The sequence below is a fragment of the Pygocentrus nattereri genome, chromosome 11, assembly GCF_015220715.1.
Source record: "Pygocentrus nattereri isolate fPygNat1 chromosome 11, fPygNat1.pri, whole genome shotgun sequence".
Lineage (NCBI taxonomy): Eukaryota > Metazoa > Chordata > Actinopteri > Characiformes > Serrasalmidae > Pygocentrus > Pygocentrus nattereri.
In genome coordinates this window covers 24717522-24742101 of record NC_051221.1, presented here as the reverse complement: position 1 = coordinate 24742101, position 24580 = coordinate 24717522, and the positions used below count along the sequence as shown (strand labels likewise).

At 37.9% G+C, this 24580-nt stretch overlaps 1 protein-coding gene and 1 long non-coding RNA gene across 4 annotated transcripts in view; one reads left to right on the top strand and one right to left on the bottom strand.

Annotated features, from left to right (window-relative positions):
* Positions 1-6029: 6029 nt before the first annotated feature.
* On the bottom strand, positions 6030-7611 carry LOC108442697. The gene is made up of 2 exons (XR_001859070.2): positions 7510-7611; positions 6030-7424 (listed from the first exon to the last, which is right to left on the bottom strand). It is a non-coding gene; the product is annotated as an uncharacterized LOC108442697 (long non-coding RNA).
* The window catches only part of ano5a (anoctamin 5a), a 33735-nt gene continuing 16764 nt past the window's right edge, over positions 7610-24580 (top strand). Inside the window, exons 1-3 of one of the 3 annotated variants that reach the window (XM_017722866.2) lie at positions 7610-7832; positions 13374-13432; positions 23269-23373. In XM_017722866.2, the coding sequence (XP_017578355.1) occupies positions 7751-7832; positions 13374-13432; positions 23269-23373 (246 nt within the window). In that variant the 5' untranslated portion in view covers positions 7610-7750. Of the gene's footprint in view, positions 7866-13373; positions 13433-21445; positions 21674-23268; positions 23374-24580 lie in introns of those variants that run through there. The other 2 variants (XM_017722864.2, XM_017722867.2) reach the window with 2 other exon arrangements.

The window sequence follows — 24580 nt, the reverse complement described above, 5'->3', positions numbered from 1 at the left end:
GACAATAGACCCATAAACACTCAGAGAGCCATCTGCATGCTTGGTATGGTGAAATGGTTCTTCAGATTAGTGGAGGATGGGATTTATATAGAACCATATGCATCACAGTTTTGAAAAGGGTTCTATATGGCATCAAAAAAGTTCTACCACTGTCAGTGTTAAGCTTGAAATAACAGAAGGACGTTTTTGGTGCTATATAGAAAAACTATGCAAAACTTTGAACACCCCCAGTCAAGTTAACACATTTCACCCAGAAAACAAACAAAACATATCATTTGAGCAACTTTTGCACATGGCTGTACATATTTTCACCTGCAGTATTCCTCTTTTTTACTAATCTAAATGATAGTAGTATCCTGTATTGAACCATAATAAGTAGAGCAGAGTTCTACTGTTAAGTGTTTCATAATGGATTACATTTAAAAGGATTGTTATGCTATTTGGTAGGTTTGATAATTTTGTTTAATAAATCTGTAAAATGTAAAGAAAATAATGTTATCCCACATCAGAATTAGCTGCATTCTACATCATGATTTTCAGTCATCAATAAATAAACACTGATCACAAATGCAGCAGTTCTGAGAGCAGAGCTCACATTTGATGTGTTCTGTACAGAGAGCTGTTGCATGTTGTGTGGCCTGGTGTAAACTGAAACAGGTCAATATTCACTTTAATAGTTTAGTGGGCCACATGTCAATCATGCTCAAATATCATTTTGCAGAACAAAAGTAAAAAAAAAACCAAACATAATAAAATATGGTCAGATTTTATTGAAAAAAATAATGGAAACAATTCATGAAATGCTCTGAATGTTCTGAATTATGTATGTTTAATAAAAACAATAAGCCTTAGAATTTTCAAGTCAGGTTGTTGCAAGATTTTCTCATTACATTTGTCTGTGTGTGTATGTTTGGGAGAAAAAAAGAGGGTGTAAACATAATGTAGAAACGTAGTTGTTAATTTTGCTTTCCTGAAAGGTTAGATTTGTATCATGTCTTCAGCCTAAGATCAAGTTGATAAATAACAAAACAGAGCCTTAATTGTAACACTGATAAACTAATTGCTGGTATTTTCTGGTATTCATCTCTTTGATTGCTCTGCTTGACACAAAACTAATCTGCATCTTTTGCATCTGTGGCATGCAGTCCATTACTATAGACAGCAATTGTGATGTATTTCCTTTCACTTAGGAAAAGAACAGACAACCTGCTCACTTAAGATACATTTATAATAGAAGCCAAAGGACAGTTTCCTACTGGCTTCTGTGATACGAGTTAACTGGGACAAAAAAAAAACCTCTTTCCTCTTTAGAACTTCATTAGTTGCATCATGTCACTTGCTACATTACTTAAAGGAATGTTTCACTGAAAAATCAAACTTACCCAGTTTTCTCATCTTACCCAAAATGTAGTCAATCAGCCAAGACAGTTTTGGTGTCTAAAGTTTGCTTCATTAGTTTTGCACTTGAGCTGGGAGGCTAATCTAATACATCTATAACCTAAGAACTCCTCAGTCAGTGTGCATTGAAGTCTATGTAGTTACTGAATAATACACCTTAGTATCTAATAAGCCTGGGATTTTAATGGGTTAAAGTTGAAGTCCTTTCTCATACATTGTTTGTTTCATTGCACACACTATGCCTTTAAACTATGAAAGCTTAGTAATGTAAGAGATAAAGACATAAACCCAAATCTCAGCTTTATCATTTCTACAACTAAGTAACTGTGTTTAAAACACTTTATCTGAATCATATGTATAAGAGATATCATAGGATCCCAATTTTCCCACATATGCAAAATTTCTTTTATTGTGACTTAACAAAGTTATTTGAGAAACTCATCTCTTAGCTCAATATTTTTTTAAATGATACCTTCCACAGAATTAAAACAGAATTAAAAAGTGAGGTATTAGTTGTAATAGCAGTAACATACTCAGCACTGTTTAGCTGAAGTCTTTTTAGTGCCTTTACTCACAATTTGGAACAAAATCTAATTTATGTGCAGAGATTAGTCAAAATAATTTAAACAGTTTTGAGGCCAAACACAGTGCATGAATGTGAGTGTGGATTTACAGTTCAACCGCTCTGTTTTGTCTCCTGTATTCACATTTCTACTGCACCATTAACCTCCTTTATAATCAAAGACTAGACTAGTCCTGGACCACCTCATCTTGTTATTACTGGCCTATCCATGGCTTGCCCATGTCTATCTATCTGTATTTGGACACGTGGTTGTCAGATTGGAGGGGCTGAGGTTTGGGAAATAAGCACCTATATTCCTATTTCTGCCTTTTTGCCACACCCTCAGAGAAACCATGCTGTAATTGCTGGGGTAAAGGACTGTACTAACCACTTGAAGGATAGACAGGGCTGAGAGTATCTATATTGAGCCAGACAGGCTCCCTGCTTACAGATGCGGCAGAGGGAGGAATGGAGGACAGAGCTGCAGATGTGTATAATTTCTAGGAAACTGCTTTAGACCTCTAGGACTCACCAGGGGATGAATATCAGAGTCATGGGTGGAATGCATATTACAAATAGTTAATAATACTGCTGCTGCTACAACTAGTGCTACTACTACCATTACTACAACTAATTACTGCTAATACTACTACTGTTACTACTATTGATACTACTACTATTACTGCTACTACTACTACTGTTATTGTTACTATCACTACTACTACTAGCACTACTGTTGCTATTAGCACTACTAGCTATTAGTACTACGTCTACTACTACTACTACTACTATTACTACTATTACTGTTACTACCACTATTACTAGTGTTACTATCACTACTACTGCTATTACTACTGCTGCTTTTATTAATACTATTTCTGTTATTAATACTATTTCTGCTAAATTACCCCTGGGTGTGAGTGTGTGAGTGACTGTCTATGTCTGTCTGTCTGCCCTGTGATGGACTGGTGACCTGTCCAGGGTGTATCCTGCCTTCCGCCCGATGACTGCTGGGATAAGCTCCAGCACCCGCCGCGACCCTGACGGAGAAGCGGCTTAGAAAATGGATGGATGGTATAGTCACCTCCAGATCTTACTGCTAGTGAAACAACATGCACATGTTGCAATTCCATCCATCCATCCATTTTCTAAGCTGCTTCTCCGTCAGGGTCGGGGGGTGTTGCAAATGTTGCAATTCCATGCTATGGAATTGTAAACTTGGTTATAATGCCCTGAGTTATTGCTTTACTGCTATCAGATGCTACATACTCTCTAGTGAAAAAGTGCCACAAAAAGCCAAGTTTGGGGGTTTTGAAGGAGAACCTGATTTGTTGTCAAGGATAACTATATATTCAAAAGTATTTAGGCTTTTGTTCATCCAATATTTTTTCCTGAAATAAAAGATATTAAATTATTACTACAAATATGACGTTTGCTCAGCTCACGTCCCCCTTTGCTGCAGAAACATCCTTTGCGCTTGAGGGGAAGGATTTACAATAGATATTGGAACATTGCTGTGAGGATCCCCCACAGACTGGTGATCAAACTCACAGACTTGGGACTTTCACAACCCACCTGCCTCTGGATCAGAGACTTTCTGACCGACTGCACCCAGTCTGTAAGATTGAGTTTTCATCATTCCTCCACCCCCAAACTCAGCACTGGAGCACCACAGGGGTGCGTGCTTAGCCCTCTTCTCTATGCTCTGTACACCTATGACTGTGTCCCCACCTGCTTCTCCAACACCATAGTAAAGTTTGCGGAGGACATGACAGTGGTTGGACTTATCTCCGGAGGAGATGAGACCGCCTACAATGATGAAATCCAGGGACTGGCTGAGTGGTGTTCAGGAAATAACCTCACCCTGAACTCCTCAAAAACAAAAGAACTCATTATAGATTTCTGGCGAAAAGGAGCCGTCCCCACACCACTGTACATCAATGGGGACTGTGTTGAAAGAGTCCCTTCCTTCAGATTCCTGGGCACACACATTTCTGAGGATCTTTCCTGGACCACCAACACCATTGCAGTGGTCAAGAAGGCGCAACAGAGGCTCTACTTCCTGATAATTCTCAGGAAAAACAACCTTCAGGAGGAGCTGCTGGTGTCCTACTAACGCTCCACCATTGAGAGCGTTAGTGAGACCAAACACACACACTGACAAGGACTTTCTATAGAACACTGTGCTCAGTAGAACCAACTGAACACCACTACTGCTCTTTACTGGCACTGATTTCATAGGACACTTTACACTGTTCCAGAGTTCCACTCCACCTCTGTTCTATTTATTATTCATTTGTTCTTGAGAGTGCAATCTGTATTCTTTCTGTGCAATAATTCTTAGATGTGCAATATTATATAACGCTATAAGCTGTCCAAGGAATGTGCAACTACAACTGCTACCTCACCTGTCTGTTGTCTATTGACTGTTTTAGAATATATAGTTTTGTAGTGCTTTTTCTGTATATTTAAGATTTTTGATACTTTTTTTCCCCATAAATCTGCACTTTATATATTTTAGCCTTATGTCTAAATTGTTTTGTATGTAGGAAGTGCCATTGGATTGCTGCTCAATTTCGTTGTACACTGTGCAATGACAATAAACGCATCTTATCTTATCTTATCATATCTTAGGATTCAGCCACAAGAGCATTAATGAGTTCAGGTACTGATGTTGAACGGTTAGTTCTGGAACATACTGGAACTCCACCTCATCCCAAAGGTACTGGATGGAGCTTTATGACTCCGGAGAACGCTGTTCCACTGCCCCACAGCCTGCTGCCAGAGAGATTTATAAACCTCTAGCTGAGAGTTGGCATTGGGTATAGTGACCTTAGTAAGTGGAAAAGCAATTTTTTGCTATGGTCATTATATGTGTGCACACAGTTGAACACCTATATCAACATTGGGTGCACTTTAAAGCAGCTGAATTCACTAATGAGAAGTAGCATCTGGATACTCTGGGACACGCAATATGTGTTTGTGTGTGTCTTTTTGTGAGTGCTCAAAACATCTAATGAAAGAAATGTACATGGATAATGAGTTTGTTTACTTGGATACTGAGTACTGTTTTACAGAGACTGATTTTCTACTAACATGACATGCCATATCAATATTCAGTGTGGGAAATACCCCCATAGAGCAATAGGAGCCAGATGTCTTATAAAGTTATGTAAAGTTATTATGTAAGTTAGCTTTGTGAGTCATTATATGTCTGGTTCCTATCACTACTATTGTGAATAATTTGACTCTGTAAGTTGCTCTAGAAAAGGCCACTTCTGAATAACAAAAAATGGCAAAATTTTCCTTTATAGACAATAAATCTCATTTTTATGATAAATAATAAAGTTTTTTAAATTCATAATCTGAATATTTCAACAAATGTGTAAATCTATATATATTTTGCATCGTGTTGTTTCTTCTGTTACAGGGAAGTCACTTATTTTTGAGTGAATCTTCTGAGTGAATGAAATGAACTAATTCATCTCCCTGAAAAAAGGTTCTGCTCTGCTAACTTGCTTGGCTATAGCCAATGTGGTGTAATCATTTATATCATTTACAGTTTCCTGTTACACTGGTTAAAGAGGTCTGTTTGCACATTGTGAATCAAGAGGTAGTCCATCCAAGTGTGACCACAGGATTAGGTCACTTACAAGAGGTAACTGCGCCTTTTTTTTATTGGCAAATGAATGTGAGAGGACAAACAAACTGGAGCTTTCAGTATTGTGACTTCCCACCACTGGATTGTGCTGCTTTGGGAGGGCAAAGCAGCTTTGGGACTGCAAAGCAGTCAAATATGGAGACTGTCAAGAGGCATTTCCCATATTATGAGAGACACTTCTGGTAGATAAATTGTTGTTGTTAGCTTAACGTGTGTACATGTTACTTGTGTTATTATATGTTGGGCTGTGGGTTAGTTGAGTGGGTTAAATGATCTTCCATGGAGTGAAAGTACATGGCTAGAAGTGACCTGCCAGCTGTCCCAACCACTTGGCTGGTGATAAGCAGTGGTTCTTTCTTGCTGCCTGTTTGATCAAAGAATCTTCCCCTTAAAAGTGCGATGTTTCCCTTTTTCTATGCTGGACATCACAATATGCTTGTGGCTTCAGGCTCTTGTTTACAACTTAGCGAAAAGCTTATTTTATCTATCTCAGGACCAAAAACTGCTGCATGACAAGCCCCGCTGCATAGTTCATTATAACAGCAGTGGTAGCTCAGTTCAGTTCAATTCTTCAGAGCAGTAATAAATAAAAAAAAATTCAGGTCCTGCAGATTTGATTAAGTACTCTAGTTTGGCTCTGTCATGTGTCCACTGACCAGAGACTTGCAGAGGTTAGTGAGAACCGTTGCTGCACCTATTTGACACTTACAGAGAGTGATCCAAGTCCAGTTTTTATTTGCATACACATTTGCACTAGTTCTGCTCTTCAAGTGATTTAAGTTTCTCTGATGAAGATGGTTGAAATTGTTTTATTGCAGACATGCAGACAAAAATTTTAAATTAGTTTATTAGTTTTGTATTTTTTTTTTCATTGTTTTACTTTATTGCAGACAAGTATGAAAGACCTTTCTATTGATTAAGACACAGGAAAGAGGACAAATTTACCACATTTCTAAAGTGGTGGAAGAACATAATCATGAACCATAAATTGAAATTTCTATGCCAAGACCAAAAATTTGTCGATTACTTCTTGACACAGTGGGATGCTCAGAAAAAAGTTATCCACCATGGGAAAAAAACACAAATTACAGAACTTACACCAAAGTAGAAAGTATTACACCAAAATGTATCCATTTAGGCAGCTCTAAAAGAATTGACTGAATTCATTGAAATACTGGAATGTGAGAGAAATGTCAAGAATTACCATACACTTCTTTGATACCAGGGCAGTGGGACTGTGAAATATTCTGCTAGAAAAGTCTACAGAATGGTAATGGAATGGTCACAGGGCATCAATAATACATAACTGCTAGTGTTCAGGTTTTGTAGAGGAGAAATTAAAGTGCAGTTATGTATATAGGACTAAAAGGCATTCAGCATGTTTCACATCAGTTGAAATATCAGTGCCATCACTGATAATCTTAATAAAGCAGTTCTACATAAATAAGGGTCCAAGCAGATAGATAGCAAAACAATATCACAACAATAACAATACATTATGGAAGCTTTGCCTAAACAAGGTGATTGTAATCATTAGACATGACTACTTAGCCTAGGGTGCAAATAACCTACATAACTAGTACAGTTTGCTGTCTACACCAGGGTGAAATACTGCTGTTTCAAACTTGGGTGCACAATGTACACATTGCTAATTACACCAGAATACAAACAGCATCTGTCTACAATAGCTCACTTCTAAGCCACGACGTGTGAAGTGGCCTACAGGCCTCAGCTAAGGTTAACGTGGAGCGGCAGCTCACCGGTGCCGTTGCGGTCCCCGCTCTGCTGCGCGCTCCTGAAACACTGAACGAATCGATTCTTCAGGAGTCACTTCAGTGAACTTTGTCTAATAATTTGAATATTTGCTTCTTCGCTGCGACGCTCTCACCGCTGTGCTGTTGGTTTTAATGTTCCTCCGATATTATCACTGCCCTTCCTGAGCTCCTCCCCTTTAACGGTGGGTCGTGCAGCTGCAGTATGTGCTCTGAGACCACTCTGCTGAAAGTGCGCGAGGCGAGGAGGCGCTGAGCTCGCGCGGTGAGGAATCTGGGGCGGAGGCTGGTGGACGGAGTCCCACACAGAAAGAAACGGCCGTCCGGTTTTTCCTCTGTGTTAGCAGCGAGTGAAACATGGCAGGGATGACTCGGAGAACGGGAAAGTCAAAGGAGGAGACGCTGATTGAGATGAGCGAGGCCGGTTCTCCAAGTGGCGGTGAGTGGCCAGAAGAAGAACCACTAAATAACGGTGCGTCAGTCAGAGAGGACATGAGCTCCACTAACACAGCTCGGATAACGTTCACTAACTTACGTAGATTCAGACACTGAGACACACAGACCCCGCTTTTCTTCAGAAAAACGTACATTTCCCTGGTCCAGAAGTTCTGTTTGGAGGTGAAGCGCGCTCCTGAAGTTTAACGTTAGCTTCGCGCCTGTATGCTAATTAGCTCACACCTTAAAGTTAGATGAGGAAAACTGACATGACGTGTTTTTAAACTGTGTGATTTAGTTTTGCGAAAACGTAGTTTAAACGTATGTTTAAAGTTTGAAGCTTTCTTTTTAGGTTTTTAATGAATAAGTCGTCGTTTAAACACACTATGGCCGTTTGTAGCTACACATTTATATTTAAAAACCAAGGCCGTCGTTTTCGGGTGTGGGCAACGAGGGGTCTCGTAGAATCCGACTCAGCCTGGCTTAAATAACCACCAGCTTCCCCTTTAAAAAGTGACCGCCCTAAGATCTGGAATCCTTTTTAGGAGAAAATAGTCTCGCCCTCTCTCTCTCTCTCTCTCTCTCTCTCTCTCTCTCTCTCAGTGTAGTCATACAGTGGAAATACTTTGTCACCCAGCAGACATACTTTTGTCAGACAGCCCTTTTTTCACAACAACACTGAAACACAGAGCCAGGCATGACCCTCTTCCTCCTTAGTCTGGCCTATCAAAACTTAACCAGAGAGCGCCATGAGCAGAAGCCACTTTTCTGGTTTTTTAAATGTGCTTTCCTAGGCAAGGCTTCCATACACAGTGGATGGGGTGGTGGTAGAAGATTGGCAGCAGCAGGGGGATCATTACCACTCAGTCTTGCCACAGGACGTTGGGTCTGTAAGGCCAGAGTGACCCATGGTGTCCTGTATAAATAGCTGACCATGTGTTGTGGCTCTGACCTCCAGACTATGTGTGTCTCTGTGGGAAAAAGTAATTGTAATATGTGAAAAGACACATTTCCAGCACAGCGATGAAATGTGTAAAGGAGTGTACTTTATAAGTGTAATGGGATCAGTGCATGCATTAAATGTGTGAGGTCTCACAAGACATAACATCTCTGCCCACAGCTAGGGAAATTTATATTTCAGTGTTCTGTATTTGTATATATATCTATGGTGAGGTCTGAAAGTTTAAGACCACAGAAAATCTTCAATTTAAAAAAAAATTGTAGCAAAGGCAGGTAAGAACAAGATAAATGTGTTGAGATGACTTTGAGGTGGATTTGATCAGCATCACTATATGCTGCCATTAAAGCAAAAGGGAGACATACCACATGGTAAGAAATTCTGAAGTTCAAGGAAACATTTCTGATTGTACTTTTCACACTCTCACTGTTATGCTGATCATATAATTTATGATGAATGTATGTGTCAGTAACATTTAAGTCAGTTAGGTTGCATTACTATGAGTGAATAGATTGGATGATGGGCAGCTAGTTTAAACTTCTGTTAAACAAAGATACACATTACACAGTAAGCCTAGAGGAAATATTTGCACTTTTGTTAGTTCTGCCCATTTTAAAAACACATGTAGTGACGTTTTAATGGTATGCATCTTGATGTACTGTCAATGGCACTTGACAATGAACTTCATGTTTATGCTCATGATAAGATAAGAGTGGTAAGATTTAACAGTCCTGTTTAGAGAGCATAATCAAAGCTTGGCATTGTTTTATCAAAACACATGACGAACCTTCTTTCACCTTACCGCCACCATTGCCCCACCATGTATAGATATACATACTCTGGCCTCATTATCAGGCACATCAGTCTTCTTTTACTATAGAGATCCACCTCATATGGTCTTTTTAGTGAGCAGCAGAATGGTTACTATGGCAAAAGACAAATACACACTCATGTAATGATTTTGCACTGGCAAGCTAAACCACCCAACATATGCATGATTTGTTTCCTGTCAGAACAGAGCAGAATTCATTTCCGGTTTCATTCTCATCGCAATCGCTAAATGCTTGAAGTGAGGCAGTAGGCAGCATAAGCTTTATAACAGCAACAGAGAAACAGCAATGCAAAACCTGAGGTTGTTAGCGTAGCAGAAAAGCCGCCTTGGTTTTCAGCCCCAGCAGAGTTATCCTCTAGTGGCTCATCCTTTGCTATCTCACCAGTGACCTTTCCTGTGTAGGGTGTGTTATGGATTTATTATACATGGAGAATTACCTTGTTGTGTGGTGGTGAACCTGGCAACATGTGAGACTAGAGGTTGTAAATTTTGCATCTTATCTTTAATGACAAAGATTTGTTATCTGATGGTTAGTTTTAAAGTTTTAAAAAGTAGCCACAAAAAGAGAAAAGTCCAAACTCATTATCTATTTTTTTATCAGCATATGAAGTCCAAGATACCTGTAAATCACTAATTAACACAAAGTAAACAGTATATATGTACACACACACACACACACACACACACACGTGCGCGGGTTGAAATAGATTAATAATGTAATCCTGTAAATATAGTTTATATATATTTGAACATTTTTTGTCAGATTGCTTGCTTTGTTGAAAATATGCTAAAATAAGCAAAAACATCCTCTACAGGGAACTTACATGTGGAATTTAAGTGCATAAAACAAGGCAAAACCTTTTGCACAAAAAATGTTTTATGCTTTATTTTTATACAACATGCAAAGAATAAAGAGTAATTGTGCATTACAGTGTGCGGAAGTACATTCTCTTTCATTTGCTTATGACTGTGTATACATATTCATATAGTACAAACAATTTGTTTTTCTTAAACTCTGGATGGCTCTGATCTTTAGCTAACACAGCTACTGTGATAGCTAGTTAAACCTGATAAGTCCAGTCCGTAATTTCACTAAACAAAAAGTGTTGTGAAACTGTGTGTCATGCACACAGTTTAAATGCTCTATGTATGTTTGATCATTGGATGGAGTCCATTGCATATAACACTGCTGTGACAGATACATTTAAACCGTAGAATAGTGCTATCTGGATCTTATCAATTAAGTACAAATTATGGCTTATTTTAGGTAAGTGCAAGTCCAGTAGTCTTTCCTAATACTTTTCAGACCTTTGGAGTATTAAGCCAACATTGAATAAATTAGTGTAAAAACAATTGCCCTTTTTCAAAATAGAAATCATTTGCACACTTGAAAACAGCTTTTTTACATGTCACTTCAAGTTGTTCTTGATTCTTGGAATTTCCTGATTCATGATTGTGTGGGAAGAAATGGAAACAGGGCCTAGGCTGTGAAACCCTTTAGACAAAATAGCTAGAATCCAAACGGCTGTGGAGGTTTGTCACTGTGCCTGGTATTAACCACGTATGACATACGACACTACAAACTGGGCTCAGCACAGTATGCCCAGACAGTAAACTGGTCAGTTGTTGGTTTCCTTTTTGTGTTTATTTGTTTTGCTTACATAAAGTACAGCTATTAATAACATAAAATAAAACAGATGTCTGTTTAAGTTAATGAATAAATAAAGTTAGAGTTTCTTTATTGGTCTTTCTCTATATAAACTCTCTTTACAGTCACTGGGAGTATATGGGAGGTGCTTTTGCTTTTTTGCCAAATCTAAAATTATGAAGTACACTTACAAAACTGAGCCTCTACCCAAACCCTAGCTCTGCATTGCAGTAGCCTGTACATTAACAGTACATTAACTGGACTAACCCTAGCCTCAGTGTTATTTAAATTTAACTTAGCAGCTGTTTTTTTATAGATTTAGAAAGTTAAAGTAAAGTTGAAAGAAGCTTTTAACTTTGTGACTGATTGCAAATGTTTGTAGTGCCATTGCTGAGGTCAGACTGAGTGCTTTATGCAGTACTTAGAAGAAGCACAATGATGTAGTTACCCAGATGTAGTCATGTGATTATCAACACTAGTTTCCTTGGGCTAACTTTTAAGCCATATTTTTAGGCCATATTTAATTGATAGATGTTTTGTATCACATCGACTTTCAGGTTAATCTGATTCCAAAGCTCAACAGTATGTTAAGATTTCTCCTTCTACTTCTTACAGTCTGGCACTGCACGTTGTGAAGTTTTTTATTCAAGAAGATCACTAATAGCAGTAAAGAAGTAGACTTGGGGAAAAAAAATCACACAAAAATAACGTTGTGCACTACACTTTGTCAGCACCCAGATTAGCACATTTCATTACTGAGTGCACATCACACTAATAGTAATACAGTTTTTTTCTTTTCATGACTTCTTCTTGAAAGTGGCCTGTCTCGGATTCTTGTAGAGGTTTACTTGTAATGAGATAGCTGTGCCCACCTGAGACTTTTCATCTGTATCCTGTGATAATTTATCTTAGCGCATCAGCAGCCCAACCCAGACACAGGCTTTGACCAGAGAAAAATAACAGAACACCTCCCATTATTCAGACTGTTTTTAGATATGAGAACATGAGATGTTCCATTTATTTATTTAATTATCATTTTTATTTCTGCGGAGAAACGGCTTAGCCCCGCGACCCTGAGGGAGAAGCGGCTTAGAAAATTGATGGATGGATGTTATTTCTACTTTGGTATGGGTTGTCTTGAAAGCTGTTTACTTTTCTGCTTGCCATGTAAATGTTGAATCATTTATGAGCATGGGCTGGTCGTATTATGTCAGCTTTTGTTTGAGCAGCTGCATATGTCTGTATGAAATGTGATTACAGTGCACATACTGTTAAAAAGGCATTTACTTTTATTTACTAAAAAATGGCATTGGGAAAATGTCAGGGATGTACGTGTGCAACCCAGACTATACTGAGACCATTTGATTTCAGCACAAGGGTTAATGGTTTAAGGCAGAGTGTGCTTAAAAGAGAGGACAGTTGGGCTGTGACTGTTGCTTGTGCTGCTATAATTCTTCACAGTCCTGATAGAAAGTCAAAATATGCTGTTTAGACGTCTGTAGTAAATGACTAAGACAAGTTCAAGTTGAGTAATACACAGGAAATGATGGGCAACTCCTAAATGTCTCTGCTTAGAGCTCTTCAGTGGAATTATATGCTATGTTCTAAGCTTTAAATTCCAGATCTTATATCATCTAAATTCTAAATAAATCTGTGTTGCCACAGTAGCACAGTGTTGGGGATAGAGCAAAATGGGAATTGTGAGCTGATCTCAATGTCCAATATTTTTCACATACATATCTACTGATGGCAATGTCGATTAAAAAATGTAAACTTTTACAAAATATAGAAATTGAGACTAACTCTACCTGGACCAGTATTATGGAGAAATGTAATATTTATTTCTGTAGGGCCACAAATTCAGTGAAGTGAATAAAATACAAATAATTTAGCGCAGATGCCCAGAGTTGCCTAAGCATTCTGCTTTTCAGGAGAACAGTAAATACTTCCATCAAGTATTGAGCTGAAATATCTAAATATCTGTCTGAAGCAGATAAGCGATTATCTGACAATACTAGTATGGTTCCAATATTATTGTGCATCCTGAGTTAAAGTAAAATTCTTATCAGTTCTGTTATTTAATTTTCTTTCCATCTCTCTCTCACAGAGGAGAACAATGGCTACCATTCCACTTTGGACAGTGGATCACAGCATGATGATGCCAAGGTAATAACTGCCACAATCACAGATATGCTACTTACTTAGTCACTATAATAACACTTCATTAATGCCACTCACACAAACAGCACCAGCTGGGGGTCAAAAGCAGTCTCACTGAACACAATATGACAGTACAAGGACAAATTTCAGTTCCATAACAAATAATGAGTAAATCCAATGTTGAGTGTGAGTGTCAGCGCACAGTACTGTTTTGGTACTATAAGTGATGTAAAAGAGGATGATATGGCCCAAAACCTTGGGTACAATGGTCTTAAGTTATTTGATACCTTGTGTTGTACTCCATTAGTACACCAAGTGTTGTGAATGCAATTTGGAGAGTATGACGTGAGGGTATACTAAACTTCACTGTAATCTCTTATCATGTTTAGCCTGTTTATACTTTTATTTAGCTTATTGTTACCTTATGATACCTAGTCTTATGATATCTAGCAGTATTTTCCGCTGTCAAGGTGCATTTGAAAAGGAAACCTTGATCAAATGTGTTTGGTCTAACCACCAACCAGTGTTTCGTGCCTTTTCACTGGTGGACTATATGTCATGCAAATAACCTCTGAGACACACAGCTTATTTACATACACATTTGCAGAATGCACCATTTGCAATTTACAGGCATAACCAGACACAGCATGCAAGTTAAAATTACACAGTGGGGTTCAAACGTTTGAGACTGCAATGAAAATCTGGATTTTTATTATTTAAACCAGGACAAAAAGTTTTAGCATTTTGAAAAGCTGAAAACAAAGAAAAAGAAGATGAAATTTTCCAGATGATGTACTGTTTCTAAGGAAGTATTCAAATTTAAGTATATTTGTGACCATGTTAAGGCCATTGTGCAAGCAGATGTTTTTTGGTTTATTCCTTCCTTTATTCCTTTGGCTTATTCCTTCTGTTAAAGAATGCTTTCAGACAGCTCTCAAGTAAACAATTTGTGGACTTGCAGCCTCAAATGCTGTCATTAAAGCAAAAGGGGGCACACCAAATACTGAATGAAATGTATGTTACTAATTTCTAATCTAAGATTCAAATTTTCACACGCATTGTGATGCTGCTAATATCATTTTAATGAAATACTGTATTAAATTAGAAGGGATTGCTAAATAGAAGCATTTTTACCAGTGGTCTCAGACTTTTGGACCCTACTGTATATCTTGTTGGTCTTTTCGGGCTTTTATATTACAATGCAAGCTATTAGCAGGATTACCCTTTTTTGTTCACTGTTTGTGTGTATTGTTCTTCAGTATGCAGATTTATGTGAGCGTTTCAGGGCAGGATCAGGAAGTATGAACCAGTATGTACAGGAAACCCCCTTTTACCATGGACCTCTGACTTGTTGTTGGCTGCATGTAGCAAGAATACTGAAACAGCAGACATACAAATGCACCAATGATAGAAATGTGTTACATACATTTTGCTTCATGTTGTATGTGTGGTTGCCTTGGAAACCTCTGAGAAGCAGTTAGCACTGCTATCAGATTGTTTGATCTTTTATCTGTTGCGAGCATGCTCTGTCTCTCACTGTCTCTGAAGAGTTGTTTGTGTTCTTGTTCACTTTCCTCATTTTTTCCTCTTTTCTGTTCTCTTCTTAACCTAAACTTTTCACTACTTCCTTCTCTCTTTATAGTCTTCATCAAGTCTTTGTTCAGAGTGCTCTGGCACAGTGTCGAAAAGCTCCAGTCATTCTTCAGTGCTTGTGTGTGATCAGTGTGAGAAAGAACACACTGAACCTGTTCAACATCTTTCCAGCCTTGCAGGGGTAAGAGGTGTGTGGGTGTTGTATTATTCAATGCTCAGGGATGATTTCCTATAAATTAGTTCTTGTCGTGTACTAATACAGATTATCAGTGCAAATTCCAGGAATGTTGTACATAATGGATATTAATTTTTTTCAGTATGAGGTTTTTAAAGGAGCTGTGACTTAAATTTAGTTAGATCTTATAGCCCCATCCATTCATTCTGATGTAATTAGGAGTGTTTCTGCGCAGACTGCTTTTTCAATGAGGTTCAATGCACAAAACCAATATGTATCAGTCAGAGAGGCCTTGCAAGAACAGTCTGTGTAATTCAAAATGATAAAGAGAGTTTGGAAATTGGTTACATAAAACTAAATTATGACTGTGTTTGGTACACAAACCCACACAAATGTCGTAAGTGAATGTCAGAGGAAAAATTTATTTTAAAAAATGGATATGACCCTTTACAGATTATGTGACAACAGACATATAAGGTTTTCCACTGTTGTTTTGAAAACAAACTCAGTGAAATTAAAAATAAAAGCAAAATTAACCTTGACATGTCTTGGTGCAAAAACGACACAAATCATTAAATTTGTTTGTGGTTACGCATCTCGGTGTCCAGCATGTGACTTTGGCCCAATCCTGTTTCACCCCTTGCCCTTACCACTGTGGCCTAACCATGTTTTTTGCGTGCTTGCGCCTAGTGGTGGGGTATCCAGATTCTTGTTGGAATAGAGGGGTAGGGTGAAGTGTTAGCCCTCCAATGGAGGTTTTTCAGGAGTGTTATGAGAAACAACACATAGATCAGTATAAAGTAAACACGATATGTGTGTATCACAAATGGGTTCATTAAACATTAACCAAAGTCACTAACATTATACACACTAGCATGCTATGTGGCTAGACCAATCCACCAGCATTTCCAGGCTTTGAAGACGCCTTAATTTTCTAACATTTCTGCAATCTGCTGCAGACAACCCCAAAAGGATACTGGTTAGCATATCCGAAATGTCTGGCAAGTTATGTTTACAATTATTATGACACCCATCAGACCATTAATATGCTTAATGAAAAACAAAGTATTGACAGAACAGGTAATATTTAAAAATATTAAAGCGGTGCAGACCTGAATTTGCTTTGTCAAGATGCCTAAACTCAGGTGGCGTGCTGCTGTGCTTGTGTAAGACTGTGGTGTACAGCAACTGTGCTGTACTTGTGCATATGTATATGTTTGCGCTTTTTTCACATTTGATTCCCCACAGATCTGGAGGAAGAGAACACTGTTTCTGAAGTATCGCTCAAGGGTACGACATGGTAAAGAGGGTTGAACTGAGTTTTTCTTGTGGCTTCATAGAATGTTTTCAGTGTGTTTTTTGGCTTGTTTGCCTGATAACACGCCGTGCAGTGGCCTTTACTAATTTACTGCAATACAGTAGTATTGATAATCGTCAAGTGTTTGTGAAGGAGTTCTTGCTCTGCAGTGCATAAAGTCATATTTCATGATTGCTGTACAGGTTGAAAGGTACGTTGTCAGCTTTTGATATTTTCCCCCCGTTTTAAATGTACCTTTTAGAAATGCTACTTGTTTTTCTACATATTTGTGACATTTAGGGAACAAACATGCTTGGAGAGACATTATGCTGAATATTTGAATAGTGATTAAGAACTGATTTTTTATTTCCATAGCATGATAAAGCAATGATAGTGGTATCTAGGAAATCAGATGCTGGGTCCCATGCCTGTCTGTGAGCTGTTGATAGTTACTGCTTCTTTTGGCCTTCAGAACTTTTTATGTTTACTTTTTCTGCTGGTCTTTATTTGATGATTGTCTTTCACTCGAAAAAATTAGTTACAGTCAGTTTTCCCCTCTATCACATAATAGTTTTCTTCCTGCATTATTGCTACTAATACAGCCAGTTTCCTCCCTGGGCGACTGGTACCAACCTGGGTGTGTGAGCCATAACACATTCTTTTTGTAAGAATTGCTGCATCATTTTTGACCTGCTGCCCATGCAGCATTATACTATTGCTTATTGTTCTTAGAAGAGAGCAGTGCTCAATTCTGTCTATAAAATGTAACAGAAATGTTTAGTTGGCTGATATCACTGTGTATCAGTGTGAGAAAGGAATTACTAGTCATTGTAAGTGTTCTTAAAGGGATAATGACATTGTAGTTTTTCACATTTTTCTGTAGATTTTAGTGCTAAGAAACTGCAGAAAATAATTTCTATAACATATCAAATAAAATATGAAATGTGCCATGACTTTTCAAAACATTGTGAAAAACAGTAAACAGTAATTTTGTATTAAAACATGCAGAAGTGTGTTTCCAGAAGTGTGTTCGTTGTGTTAACTTGCATATGACTCCAACCATGCATATGCATATAACTCTGTCTATGACGCCACACCTCCTCTTTGGAAAACATAACTGGCAATAGACTTTGAAATGACTGAAAAGAACACAAGTATTCATTTAAATGCCTCTGAGAAGAGAGTGTACATATCGGAGTGGGCAGCGCACACTTGACTTTTAAAATACATCAAATATGAAGACACAAACATCTAATTCTTCATCTAAAGAAACCTAAGAAAAAAATAAAAGTGAACAATAAAGAAGATGTGTACTTACGTTCAGATCCATGGGAACAAAATATTCAAAAGAACAGGAGCGCCCAGAACACCAATCAGTGTGGGAGGGGTAGAAACCACCTGTTTTCTGCAAATGGTACAAACCGCTCATATTTGGCAGAAGGAGGAATGAATAAAATCAGCAGAGCTTAACTCAGAGGGAGGCTTGCATGCTTGCTTGAAGGAAGTGGACTGAACAGATTAGTTTTCTTTAAGAGTCCTGCAGACATAAAACAGACAGAATTCATAGCCTAAAGTCTGTATTGTTGTCAAGCCTTAAGTTAACATTCTCATGGTTTATGAGTATAACAGTTAAGCTTAAGATCAGATTTGTATAATAATCAATCGGGAGTTTACTTGGTGGGTAATGGTTGCGAGGCTACATGGTAACGGTGTAGCTTGTTTAAGCAAAGCAGCACTTGCAAGCAAAGGAGCATTTTGGACTGTGTATTTTCGGTTGTGGAAACTAAGTATGTAAATAATGTTCAGTGGATGTTTAAAAAAGTATCCTGCCTGATACCCCTCTGTCTGACACACCAGACGATTCCTAAGCAAGGTTGTGACGAAACACCTGGATGTGCTCAGACAAGGCTTTATCAAATGCCACTGTATAGCTTTACGCTGAAACCATTGGTTCATAGCTATTACAACACATGGAGATAGGCTATATTGTGAAACCGTTCAGGACTGGATCTCCATAACGCTGTTAAAAGTGTTTGAAAAGCGCTACAACAGTCTGTTTCACAACATGTCTAAATTCTTGTAAAATCAGAAGTCGAAGTCTTAAATTTAATAGAAGTGAATTTGCCATCAGTTTAGGGGTTTTAAAACTGTGATATCCTTTGAACTGTGTGGTTTACTGAACATGTATGATGAGTCTTCTGGCCTGTGTTTGTAGTGAAGTCTTGTGTTGGTAAAAGTAGGAACTTACCTGCTAGCAATAATGGAACATTCATAACCACCGTTGTATTGTTTGCATTTATGATTTCAGTTTAACAAAATAAATGGATGTAAAGAGCAACTCACACACTCTCTGAAACATCAGCCTAAACTCCATATTCCATGCGCAGCGTAGTGTATTTGACCTTTAATTTGGCTCTTGGGGAGGAACAGCAAGCTTGGCTGCTCTCATCTGAAATAGCCATGGGATCCACCCTTCTCATGATGATAACCTAGCCCTTAACATGAAAAAGGACTTGAAAAAGCATTAGCAAGCATGTTTTATACACAGCAGGAGTCTCTAATTTTGTCGCATTTCTTAATTATTAGGTATCCACTTGTTTGAAGAGGTTCTCCTGTGTAGCATAATTTGGAGTCATATGAAGACTGTCAGGAAGAGAATACAGTTTCTTTACACACTATGGTGTTTTTAGCTTACATTTAATACTGTAAATTGATTACTGCAATCTCATGTCTTGAGAACTTTTTAAGGTAAACAAAAATAATGTATGTATAAATTAATGTTGCAAGATTTTATTCAAGGTAATTTACACCATTGCTATTGGTTGATTTATCATGAAATGCTTACACAATGTAAAATGTAGCATTTTCAATAAAATAAAAATCTAAATAAAATAAAATAAATGAAAAAATAATTGACAGGGTTTTGATTTGACAGAGACGATATTCAATAAGAAGTAGGGAAATACGGTAGCCATAGCTGGCATGCAGTAGTTGTTCAGCTTTTGCCTGCAATCAGTTTATATGTTTTACCAAATATAGACCCTCTGTGTGGTGATTTTCATGCTATAGAATTAGGGTTGACTGTCTTTAAAAGGCACTGTGATGAAGAGCTAACATTGGTGGCACATGTAATCTGCAATGTATAATTATGTAAAATGAGAGCACTGGGGAAATGCAGTCAAAGGAAAGCACCCTCTTTGCTGGGCCTCACTGCTCTGGTGTGCCATTTACTGTAAAAAGAGGCAGTGAGGAGCAAATTTAAGCATAGCTTGCAACAGGGCCTGGGAGTCTGTGTGAGCATGTACGGTGCGAACATGAGGGCTCAGGTTACTGCTTCATATATTTTTTACTGTAAACCACAGCTTTGTCATTAATTGAAGCAATGGAACAGTTCATGAGTTATTATTTTTAGTTGGTCAGTTAATGTTAATTAAATACTCAGAGATTGTGAGTCATTTTTGTAGTGCTGTATAAAGGATTTTAGGATTTTATAAATATTTAGGAAAGGCTCCCTCTAAGATATCAACCAAGACTTCTGTGGTGAAATATACTTTCTTAGTGCTTATTATCCATAGTGTGAATGTATGTGTGACTAATGAAGATCTGTCTAACAATAGGCATGTAGTGTTTCAGTTCGTTTTAATAGCTGTTTTATTTAGGGTAAAGTACTGATTTAAATAAAAGCCTAAAACTAGAGTTTAGTGTATTGTTTTTATACCTAGAATGCTTTAATCATAAAACTGTGGGGGATTCCTCTTGCGTCAGTCAATCCTGTCTGTTAGCCTAACCGCTGAAAATATACAGTCTAATAAATACAACCAGGCAAAGGTTGCTACAGCAAAAGGAGTGCAATTTGATATTAAGCCTCCTAGGAGTGACATTAGCTAAATACCTGCATTTATTTATTTTATTTAAATAAATAAATAAAATTAGCCCACTCCCAGAAAATCCACCCCAAAGCAGTTCCACCCACCTTCAAGTCACATCATCAGATATTGCAGAACCACTGTAGGATATGAGTAGGCATGCTTACAACAGATCCAGGTATATAAATATAATGCTCATTTTCATAAGCCAGATGTCCATGACAAATCCCACACTTCATATCAGTCTTTTACAGAACTAAACGAAGAGAGGATGTTATACATAATGCGTTTTGGCTTCACAAAGAATCTAGTCTTGAGGGGTACAGCACAGTTGCGACACAACATGACACACACAGAGACACACAACTGGCAACTCACACAAGAAGTGTAGTGAATGAGTATTGTGCTGGGAACACACTGAAAGACCATTCTGTTTGTAAGCTAGCAGCTTTTTTTGAAATTGTGAAGTAAGTGTCTTGAAGTGGTTCATTACTTATTTATCTGCCGTCCACGTGCAAAAACGTCTCCTTGCCATTTTTTATTTTGCTCTTCCATGGGCTATTGCTTGTAGCACTGACATTCTTGTGTACATTTAAGTCTTACAAATCAAATTTGCTTGAAAATAATATGGAGGTCTCCGATTACAGGCAGTAGAACAGAAAGCTGATGACTGACTCAGGTCTCCTCTCACACTACTAGATCATCTTATAACAATATCTTCCATAACGTCTATGAAAAGAAAATGAACCAGAGTGAATTGGTCAGAATAGAGCAGACATGCCCATTCTTTTTGCTTTGGGGCATCAAAGTGTGGCATTCTGAGTTTTCTTTGTTGGTATTTGTTAGGTCACTGTGCTCCGACTTTTATAATTAGCATTAATATTCAGTAATTGAAATGGGGAAAGTATATTTTGTAAATATTAAAGGGTTAAATTCACCATTCATATAGTTGGAGTTTTATAAGCAGCTGGGCAGCCTGCATCCCTGTCCTCTCTTCCCTCTCTGCTTTTATTTTTTTTTTCCTGAAATCAGATCAGCAGGGCTGTGGCTGCCCTGCCGGCATGCTGATGTCATCACTACCAGCCCCCTCTCTGGCTGTCCTGTGAATGACTGAGCAAGCAAGCACAGGCTTGATCTACTATCATAAGCTGGATGAGTAGACTGGAATGCAGCATACATGTGAGGGAGTCTGGTTTGCAGTGTGTCTATGCTGATCCTCAGCTGTAGCTAGCACAAGAGACAAGGATCTAGACTCATTTAAAACAGACTGTTCTGAGCCAATGCAGTGCCTGATGGAGGAGAACAACATGGAGGAGGTAAAGGGCTCTTCGCTCTCTTTCTCTCCCTTCTTCCCTCTGCTAACAGCTTGGCTTCTTCAGGATGGGTGTTGTGTGCCTCTGGGGGAAAAGGTCATTACAGAGATTGAGCTGGCCGCAGATTTGCTAAGCGGTTAAGAATCAGTATGGCTAACAGTGCATGCATTACTCAGACAAGAGACTGTGTGGGTATAACCTAGGAAAGAATGTGGGAGTTGCTGCCAAATATTTCCAGCAATGAGGGGAAGTCTCTTCTCTTTCATTGTTTTTAGGCTAAAGAAAATGGGTTCTTTGACAGAGGAGTTCAGTTAACAGCATTAACAGACTGTGGTTATGGCAGCTAGGTTTGTTTACAACCCAAACAGCAAAAGCAAGGGTAGCTAGCTTTGTGCATTTTTAGAATTGGGCTAGATGGCTTGTTGGCTGTCTCACTGTTATTGTCCTACAATTATTTGCTATTTATAGCCCTTGATAAACAGCTGTAGAACCATACTTATGATCCTGCCCTTGTGTTGCTTAGAGGAATACATACGCTCTAAAGCCCTTGATCTCACGTCATTTAAACCAAAGTGCCACACTAAATTCAGAGATCGCTTCTGTAAGTGGCAGTATAAAGCTTAGGCATCCTTAACAGTAGAGAGGCCTAACTTTTGTTACTCTTTATGCTTGTACCTTGTTTTGGCTTGTGTCTACTTCATAACTTGAAATGGCAGCCTATGTCTTTTAACCCTTTTATTCTTGATACAAAAATGTGTCAAATTCTGTTTTAAAGTACAGTTCCATAATGTGATTTCAGTGCTGTTGTATTTACTGATATGTAAAGCATTATCGAACAAAGCCAGCATATTATTAATTTTTTGTTTGTTACTTAAACTATGATTTGGACAAGGCACATATAAATAGGAATATACTTTACACTCTTGTCGTGTTTTCTCATTGTGCACAATAATGAGCCCTTACTGATTTGAATTCTGTTCTCAATGTGTGTACACTCGCCCAGAAAATATAAAGTATATACTATTTATAAAAGTATAAAGGCAAAATTGTGGTTTGTTCATGTAGTGAAGACACAATAGTGGACAAAAAAGGTCCAATTTCATGTGCTGGTCCATTTGCTTTGCAGTAAAGGCAGTACTTTCATCCATGCCACAAGTGTTTTCAGTTGAAGCGCCTCTTCTCCTTTTCCATTAAGAAATGATGCCCATCTAATTTTTCAGTAGTGAGAAATGATCAGGCATGTTATCACCTCTTGTATTGTTAGTGAAGTTCTTCCCTTAATCCTTCAGCAGATTTGAGCAAATTTTCAGAACATCTCTGTGACTTGCCTGTGTATAGGGCATGTATGCTTGCTTCTGAATGGTGTTTCCACTTTGTGTAGCTTTTATGGATTTATCCATAGAAGCTCTGGAATCAGTGTTTTGACTGCTAAAATTTAAGTTGGGTGTTGTATTGGATTGGTGAGATTATGGTTCTCAGTTAGATCAACAAGTTACAACTTGCAAGGGACTTGGAATTTTTGAAAAATTTGCTTATAAATTAATTAAACTGTGATAATTTGTGACTCAAAAAGTGTGTGACTGTGTGTGTATGTGTAGGTGGATAAACAGCAACAGAGTAAGGACTCTGTGTACTTCAGAGATGGCAAACGACGGATCGATTTTGTTCTCTCATATGTCGAAGATAAAGATGACAGAAAACAGGTGAGCCATATACATCAGTCCACTGTATCAAACACATGTGTACCTTTACCCAACAGCCTGTCATTGACATTAGCCATAGTATGAATAATAAATGCGTTAAGTTGAAACAATTTACAGACCTTGAAAATTAGAATCACTAGAATACTAGGATGTAAAGGGAAGACAAATAGCTTGTCTGTTACAAACAGAATGAATAGTTTTAAAAATATTTGCCAGTGAGCATTATATATTCCAGATCAAATGTAAATACTAGAGCCTAATCAATACATAATACATTATACCAATTAAAAAATATATATATATATATATATATTTTTTTTTTTTTTTTTTTTTTCGGTTATGAAATCTCTGGGATTTGACCTTGTGATCTCCTAGTGATTTGGGGGGTGGGTGGGTGGGGGGTAGTTGTGCCTCTGTGGCAGGCATAGGTTGCTTAACTTTATGAGAGCAACACAGACTGACCTGGTAAATAGTACAAATGTAGCCTTATTACAATTGCTGTCAATTTACAAAATTTATATCCTCTTTACATCAGTGTCTGTATTAGCTGCAAAATCTTCAAGTCAGGTGAGCCCTAGTAAATACATTGGAACTTTTTGAATCTGAGCCAGTCTTTCTTTCACTTCCTCTGGTGACACAGATGTTGTTGTAACTTCTCTGTTAACAGTCGCACCAGAGTGTAAGAGTGTCAGAGGTGAGAGGCCTGTGTGTACTCACACGGCTCTGTGACACATGGAAAGGCAAGGAGAACTAGTGTGTGTATGTGTGTGTGCATACATGATCTTTTATTTTTGTCTTCATGGTGGTCCAGATATCCCCACTGTGATAGGACATCTCTAATTATTTTTTTCCACTAAAAATGCAGCTTTTATTGTAAAACCTAATAAAAGCAGAAATACATGGGTAAGTGGAAACCCACATAAAGATTGTAATCCAGAAGAATACAATAAAATGTAAAAGTTTGGGATTACAGTTTTGAATCATGTAAAACAAATTCCATAGCAGAAACATGTATGACTTTACAACTTCATGCTGCTTCCCCAAAAAATGAAATAAATATATATATACACACACATACATACATACATATACACTACTCAAAAAAATAAAGTGAACACTCAAATAACACATCCTAGATCTGAATGAATGAAATATTCTCATTGAATACTTTGTTCTGTACAAAGTTGAATGTACTGACAACAAAATT